Genomic DNA, 12,420 nt, shown 5'->3' on the forward strand with positions numbered 1-12,420 from the left:
ACATTTCCCCATATTCATTTATGAAATTAATGCAATCCCAAGAAAAATGTCACCAGTTGTGTTTGTGCAACTTGACAAGTTGTTTCTAAAATTTCTATATAAGTACATGCAAAAGGAAAAGAATAACCAAGTCATTCAAGAAGAAAAACAGTGAGAGGAGAGTTGCCCTATCAGATATCAAGACGTTTTATGAAGCTACATAATGGAAGTAATGTTGAACTGGTACAGAGACAAATAGCCCATGGAAACAGATCCACACATGTGAACACTTGATAGAAGAGGTGGCATTGCAGGGAAATTGCGAAAGGGTGAGCGCTTTGGTAAATAGTGCAGGGAATTATGGCATCCACATAAAAATAATTTAAAATGAATCCCTACCCCACACCAAACTCAGAATTAATTCCAGGTGTACTAAAAATCTAAGGATTTTTAATCCAAGGATGAAAACAAAGCTTGTAAGGGTTTTAGAAGACAATACAGGAGAATATACTTATGACCTAGGAAGAAGGATTTATCCAACAATTCACATAAAAACACAAACCATAAAGGGAAAATAATGATAAATTTGACTATGTTAAAGTCAAGAATTTCTATATGATACCAAGAAGAAAATGAAAAGAGAAATCACAAGTGAGAGAAGACGATAGCAATACATGTAACAAAGAACCAGAATCCAGGATATATAGAGCTCCTATAAATTAAAGAGTAAACAATAGATCATCCAGTTTTCAAAAACTGATTTTGAAAAGACTTGATCAGACACTTTACAAAAAGAAAAAAAAAAAAGAAAGTGGTCAATAAGCATAAAAAAAGACACGCAACTCATTAGTAATCAAGGAAGCACAAGGTAAAACCATAATGAGATACAAAGGTACATCCACCATTTAGCAAAAACTAAAAAGCCTTACAATACCGGTTGAATTAAAACTTTTATTGTTACATGATAAAAAATCTCTCTGTCTATGGATTTTTTTTCTAATTTTAATTTTATTGTAGGTGGATGGACCTAGAGTCCGTCATAGAGTGAAATAAGAAAGAGAAAAATACCGTTATGCATATATATAACGCATATATATGGAATCTAAAAAAATAGTACTGACGAACTTAGTGTAAGGGCAGGAATAAAGACGCAGGCGTAGAGAACAGACTTGAGGACATGGCAGGGAGGGGAAGTTGAGACGAAGTGAGAGAGTAGCACTGACATACACTACCAAATGTCAAATAGATAGCGAGTGGGAAGCAGCTGCACCACACGGGGAGATCAGCTCGGTGCTTTGTGATGACCTAGAGGGGTGGGATAGGGAGGGTGGGAGGGAGGCTCAAGAGGGAGGGGATATGGGGGTATATGCATACGTACAGCGGATTCACTTTGTTATACAGCAGAAACTAACACACCATTGTAAAGCAATTATAAATAAATTTATAATACATCCAATAAAGATGCAAAAAAAAATTTATTGCGGTAAAATATATATAACAAAGTTCGGCATTTTAACCATTTTTAAGTGAATAATCCAGTGGTATCAATTACATTCACAATGCTGCGAAATCACCATCACTGTCTATTTTCAAAATTTTTTATCACCCCAAATGGAAACTCTCTACCCATAAGCAATAACTATCCATTCATCCTTCCCCCAGACCCTGTTAACCTCTAATCTAATACTTTGTCTCTATGAATTTGCCTAGATATTTCATAAGCAGAATCATATAATATTTGTCCTTCTGTGTCTAATTATTTCACTTACCATGTTTTCAAGGTTCACCCGTGTTTTGGAATGTATCAACACTTCATTCCCTTTTATGGCCGAATAATATTCCACTGTATGTATTTGTCACATTCTGTTTATCCATTCACCTGTTAATGGACACCTAGGTTGTTTCTACCCTTTGGCTATTGTGAATAATGCTGCTATAAACATCGGCATACAAGTATTTGCTTGAGTCCCTGTTTTCAGTTCTATTGAGTATATAGCTAGGAATGGAATTGCTGAATCATATGGTAGTTCTATGTTTAACTTTTTGAGGAACTGCCATACTGTTTTCCATAGCAGCTGCGCAATTTTCAACTAACGTTTTTTATTTAAAATCTATCTTATATTATTATAGCTCCCTCAATTTCCCAAGAATTAGGATTTGCCTAGTGAACATTTTCACATTCAGCTTTTCTCTGTCCCTGTTTTAAATGTCTCCTACACTGTTTATTACCAATGTATTTGGATATATTTCCCAAATTCTATTTTTTTCCTATCACTTTGGAAACTATACCCTATATCATAAAAATGTTAACATGCATATATTTAACTTAACAAAATCCAAAGTTATTATCTTTACCCTCCTCTCACATAATAAAAAGGGACTTACTATGTTTTAACCATGCTCCCCCACTCCCAACTCATATTATTGTCTAGCATTTTATCATGGATTGTTTCATAGCTTCTCAAATTTAAAAAATTATTATTACTGTTTTGGACAGTCAGTGCTCTAGATTTACCCTCATTTCAGTGTTTCTTTGCTCACCATTCATTTATGTTGCATCTCAAATCTTTCTGGGATCATTTTCCCCTCACCTTAGCGTTTATCTTTGAGAGATCCTTTAGTGAGAGCCCCAGTTTTTGTTGATTAGGTAATATGTTTTTCCATCTTCCTTTTTTTTTAAATTAATTTATTTATTTTTGGCTGCGCTGGGTCTTTGTTGCTGCGCATGGGCTTTTTCTCTAGTTGCAGTGAGTGGGGTCTACTCTTCATTTCAGTGCACAGGCTTCTCACTGTGGTGGCTTCTGCTGTTGCAGAGCACAGGCTCTAGGTGCACGGGCTTCAGTAGCTGTGACACGCAGGCTCAGTAGTTGTGGCTCGCAGGCTCTAGGGCGCAGGCTCAGCAGTTGTGGCTCACAGGCTCTAGAGAGCAGGCTCTGTAGTTGTAGCACACAGGCTTAGTTGCTCCACAGCATGTGGGGATGTTCCCGGACCAGGGCTCGAACCCGTGTCCCTGCACAATTATATATATTTATATATATATATATGTACACACACACACATTTATTTATGTAATAAATCAACTTTTCCCCCTTCTCCTTCCAATTATTCTACTTAAGACTACATAAGACTTTCATAACAAGGGGGATTGTTTTTAAGGAAGAGGAATAAACATCACACAGAGATGGATAGAGAAATTCATGAAATGTATCTCCTTTTCTTGGGAAGGTGACTGCATCTTTGTTTCAACAGGGATAGTTGCTGTGTATCAGGCAGAATCATGATATTCTTTTTGTTCTTCTTTGGAAATTCAAACATGGATACAAAGGTAAGTATAGATGCTGTGTATTCCAAAGGGTGAACTGTGATGGACAACATCTGTTCAATATTCTGTACTATCCTCACCCTTCTAAATTCTCCCCTCTACTGGATACCTGTACACAGAGATACAATTAGATTTCACCAATGAGAGCCATTTGCGCACAATTTGGAAGGGAAAAGAGAAGTAAAAATACTATTCTCTGGTGGCAACTGCAAACAGACTAATGGGCATCAGATAGCTGATGTGGGACTCACCAATATCTTCCTGACAGTCATCCACCCCGATGCTTTGGACAGCTGAGATCACCGACAGTAGCTCGCTGCAATTCCTACACTGGCAGATTTCACAGTGCCCTCCCTGATCTGCATTTCCCAGAATTAACGGCTGTGTAAACCCAATTCTCCCTATTAAATCCTTTCCTACTGGAAATGCCAGTAGTGATTTACAATTTCTTGACCAAACTCTAACTCAGCAAGTAAAGGCACTGAAAGAAAAACTAAGGGGAAAAAAATGCTACTCAGACTATAACTTAGGTCAGCAAGTATTTTATTAAGCAACTGCTATGGCAAAGTCATGTGCTCAGGCACACAGAGATATATGTTGTTTACGCTGAGTTCATTTGTCCATGGGTCCTGTTTCATATGATCTGTGTACCTGGTGTACCCAGTACACTGGACAGCACAAGGTTAAGATTGACAAGAAAAGCAAGACTTGGCTGTTAAATTTTTGTGAAGAGAATATCTATTTAAATAATGATTAAATTTTGAGGCATCCTATTTGAGCAAAAGCCAAGCCATTATAGATTCTTTAATTTTAAAAATAACATTAAAAATCAGCCCTATCTTCTGATAGGGTGATTGTCAACATTCTCAGAGCTGCCCTTACTTCATTTCAGCATATTAAGCCCAAAGGAGTGGAGAACCATTAACTTAAGAACATCACACTTTGGGAAGGTCAAATTGAAGAGACCAATGTGTCTGTAAGGCAGCTAACTTTTCTCTATCTTGGGGAATCTCAGTCACTGCCCTTCATTCCTGTGTTCTGTCACAGGAACAACCAGGAATTTGCAAATAAATTGATATAAATCTGTCTCTGCTAAGAAAACAACTCAAAGTACTTAAGTTACTAATGTTGTGTCAGTAAAGTGAATTCTGCGCTCAGAGGCCAGTATATTCTTCCTCTTCACTTAAAGAAAGACTACCTATATGAAGAAGTTTTAAAATTAATTTTTTGTTTCTTTCAAAGAAAGAAATGCTTTGAACTTCAGTAACACATGATTCCAAGTTAATAACCAAGAACATAAGACAGAAATCCTACGAAGATCTCCCACAGTTCCTAGGTTTCTCCATAGCAGCAGTAAAAGTGAATTAAGAATAAAATCAATATTGGGTTTATAATTTTATTCAAATGACAAATACAAAACAGAAAGCAAGAGATAAAATTCAAAGCAAATGTGCTCAATATTTCAAAACAACTCTATGTACAAAGTAAATAGGAAACAACAACAACCACCAGAAGTCCCCATAAATCACACTGGCTAGATACATTCAAGTCTAACAGAAAGAAACCTGAATTTAATGCAATTTTGATTACCTAGAAACTGAAAGTTTTTATCGTCTCAGACTATTTTCCATCCCAGTTAGGGGCATTATTTGAAGACAGAGCTTTCTAACGAGTCCGTCTCACTTTGAACTTGCCATAGTAAAACATCCTTGACTGATGCCACACTGGCTTTTCTTAATGCCAACAACAGTGTCACCTGAAAGGGGCCGTTGGCAGAAACAAACTGTAGTGATCCTGACACATCTAGACCTTTGCACCCTGGCTATTGCACGACAATCTAAAACTAACGGATATCAACCTTTGGGTCTCACAAAGTAAGAATATATTAGTTAAGAACAAGTGATCATTTGCCTTTTAGGTATAGTGCATCTAGAACTCTCAATGAGTATTTACCTATATTCCAGGCTTTGGGAATTCTGGCCATTTTCCTTCTAAGACCTCACCATATTTATCTCCATTTCAAAGCATACAGAGCTAAGTGATGGAGGCAAAAATTAACCTCTAAATATCCCCTGGGTGTGCAATAGCTGTGAGTTCCACAATGTACCTTATCCGCATTGTTAGAAATAATGCAATCGGTCGCTAAACTGCAGAAATTAAGAGCATATGAAAACATGCCAATTGCTTTCATTCTAACAGGCATAAAGTCTTTTTAATTTTATATAAACATATACAAAGGCAGATTGATAAATGAATGGGAAGGAAATAACTATAATTCTATCCAGAGTGCACTTCTCCAACTGTTTACAAGCTCTGTTTTTTATTCCATATTTTCAATTACACATCCATATTCCATATCAAAAATTTTTTGAAATATGAAAAAGGAAATATGGCTACATAACAGCATTCTCTATAAGAAATACATGTGTGAACCTTGGCGTTTTTTTTTTTTTTTTTTTTTTTTTTTTTGCGGTACGTGGGCCTCTCACTGCTGTGGCCTCTCTCGTTGCGGAGCACAGGCTCTGGACGCACAGGCTCAGCGGCCATGGCTCACGGGCCCAGCCGCTCCGCGGCATGTGGGATCCTCCCAGACCGGGGCACGAACCCGTGTCCCCTGCATCGGCAGGCGGACTCTCAACCACTGCGCCACCAGGGAAGCCCAACCTTGGCGTTTTGAGTCAATGAATCATGTTAATATGAAGTTCACAAATAGTCTTTTCAACCTTGGAAATAATCTCTTGTGTACATGCTAACCAAAAAGAGAATAATAAATTTATCTTATTACATATACACTTCCTGGGGAGGGGTCAGCTGGTTAAATGACCTATAACCTGGCAACTTCTCTGTATATTATTACAAGATTACTTTTTTTTTTTTTTTGCGGTACGCGGGCCTCTCACTGTTGTGGCCTCTCCCGTTGAGGAGCACAGGCTCTGGACGCGCAGGCTCAGCGGCCATGGCTCACGGGCCCAGCCGCTCCGCGGCATGTGGGATCTTCCCGGACCGGGGCACGAACCCGTGTGCCCTGCATCGGCAGGCAGACTCTCAACCACTGCGCCACCAGGGAAGCCCTACAAGATTACTTTTTATCTCCAGGATGCTTGTTAAACTAATAAAGCTTCTACATCATTTTTTTTTAATTAGATAGAACTTAACCTCAGATTAATGGAAGAAACTTAAGGACTTCTTTCCTTCACCCAAAAAATTAAAGAACTTATTTCTCCTCAAATCCACTTCAATGAAAAGTGGCCTCTTAATTTTTAGGGAGATTATTTCTTGGCCTTTAATATGCACTCGGTAAATACTTACTGATAGTGAACTGAAGAGAATCTGAAGAAAACCTTTCACTAGGAGTAAAGCTAAATTTTATGTAAAAAAATGTGGCCTGTGGAAAAAATGATCCATGCTGGTGTGGATCTGGGCTTTGCTGCAGAGCAACACAGAGTGAAAGAGAGAGGAGAGATTGGGCTCAATTCTATGGGAAGGCAACACAGCACATCTATTCATTCAAACCACCCTGGCATAACTCTGTCTCCTGCAAAACACAGCAAGTGCTGTAAGCACCAGGGATTGAGATTTTAGCTTGCTGTTTATAAAAGGATCCTGTAAAAGGACTCTTTGTTCAATGATTAAGAGATTGCCAGATACTACAGAAACTTTAGATTTGGAGTATATGCTGTACTTGCTATTCACCCATCTTAAATATCCTTCTTTTGCAACTATCAATTCACTTAAACAAAGTTGCTGATCACTGCATATACGCAAATTTTAGTAAATTTGCTAAAAACAACATAGTGTCACAAAAAGTTCTAAAAGACTTGAGAAAGTATAATATTTACAGAGTATGACATCAGAAAAAGTAGAGCCTTTGTTTTATCTAACAATCCTTTTTAAATAATTGGGAAGTTGGAGTGAAGACGTGACTTTTAAATATATTTATGTAATATTTCTTTTTAAAAGCAACAGTAATGAATAAACTTTTAGCATCAAAAATGTTTACCAACAACTAAAGTAAACATTGGCTACATTCTTAGTACAATACAATCTTTAACACAATGACAAACATGTATACACTTCAAATATTGGCAAATTGCTTCAAAATGCAATTCTCAGCAAGTTTTTGGTAACTTATTCACAGTTCAGAATTATAGTCACTGGACTCAGAAGACATGAGGAAGAAATGACCAACTGGCTCAGTAAACTAAACATTCATCTTGAAGAACAGAAAACTGAAACAAAGGCAGGATGATTCTAAAATTTCTAGCTCACAAGAAATATAATTTAAACAAATACTGAAAGTTTTATTTAAGCAAAAAATAAAAATTAACTGCAGAACGGTTTTAAAAAGCTAACAGGATCACTTCCATATTCATTCTGAAAACTAGTGTAGTAAGAAAGGTAATTTGAGAATTTCCTAAAAAGTTCTCTTTAGCCATTATTTATGGCATATTCCATAACATTGATAGCAAGCTATTACAGACTCACAAGTTAATACGACATAACTTTACGGTTTTGCTAGTTAACTATGATTTTTATTTTAACCCTGGATACTATTGGTTCAAAGCTAATATTACCATTCCTACTGGTTATCATGTCACAGATCTAAAGATACAGTTAAATTCATCAAGCTAGGGAAATACTGGCAGATTAACAATCTTTAAATATTGTGGGGAAAAAATGATTTAATTGTTAAAACTTTTAAACCTGAGGCTCTAACACTAAAAACAAAGAAAGTAATCTGAAATATGTTTTCGCAGGTAAAACACCACCTGGTATTCTGGTATACAACATCTACTAAATATGTGGATATAAGACTTCTTTATCTTTCTTTACCATTCCCTTCAATTTCTTTGGCCTTCACAAATTCAATGTGAGCTCTGAATTCTTTTTAAATAAATATTTTCAACGACATTGTGCTTTTTAGAAAAATCACTTAAGTTGTAGCATACAATAAGTAATTAACATTAGTCGTTCCCTTTTATTGCTATAGTATATATCCTAATTTAAAAAAAAAAAGAGAGAGAGGAAACTGATCCCAAAGGACTTCTTAAAATATGTTTGTTAAAGCAAACATTTCAGCTGGTTTTCCTTCTTTGAAGAGTTATAGAAATGTGTCAAAGGAATGCTACCAAGGAGCTAAAAAGGGGTTCTTTTCCTCTCATCCTCATAATTAACTCAGGTCAAGAGACCTGTATTCAAAAGGATAAGACAATGTCATCTCGGAAACCATTTCCTAAGAACCTAAGAGAGAAAATCTTTATTAGCACTCTAACAGCCCCATCTGCACATCACACTGTGTCAGTTCCCTTTTAGTTGTGATGCTTGACTGTTTTCACCTTTGAATCTAATGACTGCTGTTCCTTAGAGGACCACAGACACATGGATCTACAGCCTGTGATAACAGCTTACTCTACAAAATGCACTTCACCTCTTAGGAACATGATATGCACCAAAACTTGGACCATGATTTAAGTGAACAAATCCACTCACAACATTTAACAGCTCAACTTCATTTTTCTACTCTCTCACCCTGTGCCTTCCAGTGATCCTAGTCTCCACGAGTGATGAGTCCATCTGGGGACAAGTGGACTTTGCTTTAAACAGGATGTATTTTTCAGTTTCTAGCACAGTGACTTTCCCATAATAGGGTGTTGACAGAGTTATAACAAACTAAAAACAGTTAACATTAATTTTCTTCCTACCATCTATTCCTATGGCATAGGTGATTTAAAAAGACAGAAAAGCTGACTGATGCCAAAGTTACAATCATGTACTTGGCCATGTGTTAGATGCTAACGTGACCTCTGGCCTACAAAGGGCTCATGACCTGCGCTAAGGAACTCTAAGTTATACATGAGTGAATTTAAATTTTAAATGTACTACAAGAAAGAATTTTTACAGAAAGGACTCCTTTTGTAGAATATCTTTCTTGAAAAATCAGATTTTCTTATCCTGTATTATACTGGTTTTAACTGAGCATCCACACTTATTAGCAGTTTGCCTCATTACAGTATTTTTTGTGTTCATAATTCATAAAAGCATCTAAACATCACTACGCTAAACAGGGTAGGGAGCAAGAAGAAGGGGTAGGGAATGGAAGCCACGTTTGTTTGGAAAATACCACTTTTTTTTTTCTCACTATTGGTTTTTGAGATTTGGTTTAGAACTTACCCTAGCCTGAAGTGTATATGTGTGCTTGAGAGCTAGAGAAAGACAGACAGACACACCAAACACGCACACACGGAGAGGGAGAGGAAACAGAGACTGAAAATTAATGATTGATTTCACATATCAGTTTCACTTAGAAAGCTAATTTGAACTTTGGAAATGCTACAAATCCATATAAATCATGTGCATAAAATGCTAATATAAGAATGATACTACACACATACTAAAACTAGCAGGCCTACACAAAATAATATTAGAAACAATTAAAATAGATAAATATAGCTATAGTAGCTATATAGATGTGAACAGTAATCCTATTTCATTTTAAACAGGTTTCTAGTCTTAATCTAAGAGTCCTTCTGAATTACCTCAAAATATGCCAATTCTTTCTCTAACCCTAACACAAGGCAGAATTCTATGCTTCTCTTCCAATAGCTGCTAGAAAATCGTAACCTCATCAAGAAGTTCAAACACAGAAAAAGGAAAAGACTGAGCTTACTTAATTATACTAAATATCTTACCTTCACAATTTAAAAGTGAAAACTTTAGAAAGAGAAGGACTTAACCAAAACATAAACACACTATCCTGTAACGCCCAAGGTGTGGCCAAAAAAGCTCCGTGAAGAAATTATTACAACTTTTTGGGTGTCAAGCTAATATTCCACTTTAAATTTTTAAATCTAAATTGTAAGTTTCCATTTCTGACACTAGCTAGCTGAAGGCACCTCAGTATTATTTATATCTTCTTCATTCCTAAATATTTTTCAGGGGTAGAACAGAATATACAGAGAGAAAAATTCTTAGAAAGTAATACTAAATTTTATATAATCCTTCATTAATATCAGTGTAAAGCGTATAGCTTTTTCTAATTCTAGCCCATCGTATACATTTAGAGTCAAATGATTAGTCAAAAGACTTGTAAATCTTCCAAACAACTGCAAGGAGCTTCCAAATTGGCACAAAGGTACTACTAGTTTGATGCAACAAGGCAGTGAGAGAAGTTAAAATTAACTGCAGGTAATTCTTCTCTGGGACAAAGTTGAAGAGAATTCTGAATATATTGGTATTGAGACATTTGATAGCAACTCTGTGTGGTGATTTCAAAGAATAAGATAAAATGTCATTCAGCAGTAATTAAAAAAAAAACACTACAGATACGAGGAAATTAAAAACCACTTTCAGGAGATGAAAAAACAAGGAGTAGGATATACAACATGTACGTATCCCATCTTCAAACTTAAAATCATATTGTCAATTGTACAAAGCAGCTCAAATTTAAAGTTTGTGCTATGAAATTGTGCAAGTATTTTCTATCAAGGGCTGGAGAAAACCAACACACTACTATACTATTTATTTTCCTAAGATATCTTGACATACAGATAACAGGCAATAAGTTTGAGAGACTAAGGTTAACAACTTAGAAATCCCACAAAGAAAAGTTTTCAGTTTTTAAGATTTACAGTTTGATTTAAAAACAAAATAACAAACAAATTTCCAAATAAATCACAGCATCTTCTCTTTATAACTGAATTAAATGTCCAAGTACATTGCTGTTGGCTTTAAATATTCCAATTAAATGCACTACTCTTTCACTGGCCGCCTCTCGGATTGAAGTGGAGGGACCGGAAGTCCAACACTCAGCATCCTTTAATGAAAATGAGAGCTAATCTCTTTCTGACACCAATACCAATATAGATTCCATTATTCAAACTCCCTCACAAATTACTGGGAAAATATGAGGCAATTTCACAAAAATCACAAATTGAATGGAATAATTATAACTGATATATAAATAAGGATTTACTAGAAAAGGCTTAGGGGGTGATATTTTAAATCAAGGTTTTAAATACAAAAGGTGTCTTGTGTTGCTTAATTGCCCAGTTTCAGATGTTCCTTATTCTACGGTTACAGATTTGGCTAGATTCCGCGGGAAATCAACCTGCAAAAAAAAAAACCCAGCAATTTTTGAGAGATTATACAGATATTGGGGGGGGGGGGTAAATGGCTATAAGCAAATTATTTTTGATTATAAAAAACATAAAACAGAAAACATGTTCATTAACCATCTTTACTATAGACTACAAAGAATTAGATTAGAAAATATAGTAATATATCTTTAAAAGACTTGAAATCAGGAAAAAGAATTCCAAAGGAGCCAGTTCGGCACATGAAAAACTCCTGTGGTCCTCTATGAGGTGGCATCCCTCTCAGGGGACACTAGAAACGTATAAGAGCAGATGTTTTGATTGTCACTTTGGTTGTCACAATGAATGAGGGACCAGGAATGCTGAGAGTCCTACAGTATGTGAGAAAGTCTCAAATAAAGAATTTCCAATAGCTACCTCATTAAGAAACACAGAAAGAAAACAGGTAATCTCCAGTCATGGAGGTAACGTCCAAGTTTCCTTCAAATCCATGGGTATGAAAATGTTAGGATGTAACCTACAAATTGGGCCATGGAAATATAACAAGTGACAGAGATATGTATGAGGAAATTCTCAAATTCTATTGCTAAAAATTTAGAAGGAAACTATCAAAATGTACCAGGGTGAAAAGCCAGACCAAAGCGGTCCACCACTTACATCATAGCCTCTCAGCACAGCCAGGTGGAAGGCCAGCAACTGTAAGGGGATCACGCTGAGAATGCCCTGCAGGCAGTCCACTGAGTGTGGCACCTTGATTGTTCTTTTTGTGTTCTTAATGGTCTCAGTGTCTTCCTTATCACAGATAACCACTGGCCGTCCCTGGGAAAGAAATCACACTCGCAATCACTGGTTAAGCAAAAGCAGGGCTGTAACACATGAGCATGCAAATTTTGCACTGCACGATTCACACGTGGCCTCACTGACATCGGCTTATTTAAACTCACAATCCCGTGTGGTAAGTCTCACTCACAGTCAAGGAAACAGAAGCTTTGTAAGATTCAGTGCTTTCTTAAACTCACACACCTA

General features: G+C 36.4%; 1 protein-coding gene across 2 annotated transcripts in view; it reads right to left on the reverse strand.

Annotated features, from left to right (window-relative positions):
* Window positions 1–4,690: 4,690 nt before the first annotated feature.
* The window catches only part of GFPT1 (glutamine--fructose-6-phosphate transaminase 1), a 72,203-nt gene continuing 64,473 nt past the window's right edge, over window positions 4,691–12,420 (reverse strand). Inside the window, exons 18-20 of one of the 2 annotated variants that reach the window (XR_014326656.1) lie at window positions 12,052–12,213; window positions 5,966–11,408; window positions 4,691–5,734 (exon numbers count right to left, since the gene is read on the reverse strand). Coding sequence is in view for 1 of the 2 variants with exons in the window: in XM_082851984.1 (XP_082708110.1) it covers window positions 11,364–11,408; window positions 12,052–12,213 (207 nt within the window). In the remaining variant the exon portion in view is untranslated. The other variant, XM_082851984.1, reaches the window with a different exon arrangement.

This window comes from Leucopleurus acutus, assembly GCF_964270905.1.
Source record: "Leucopleurus acutus genome assembly, chromosome: 12".
Taxonomy (NCBI): Eukaryota; Metazoa; Chordata; class Mammalia; order Artiodactyla; family Delphinidae; genus Leucopleurus; species Leucopleurus acutus.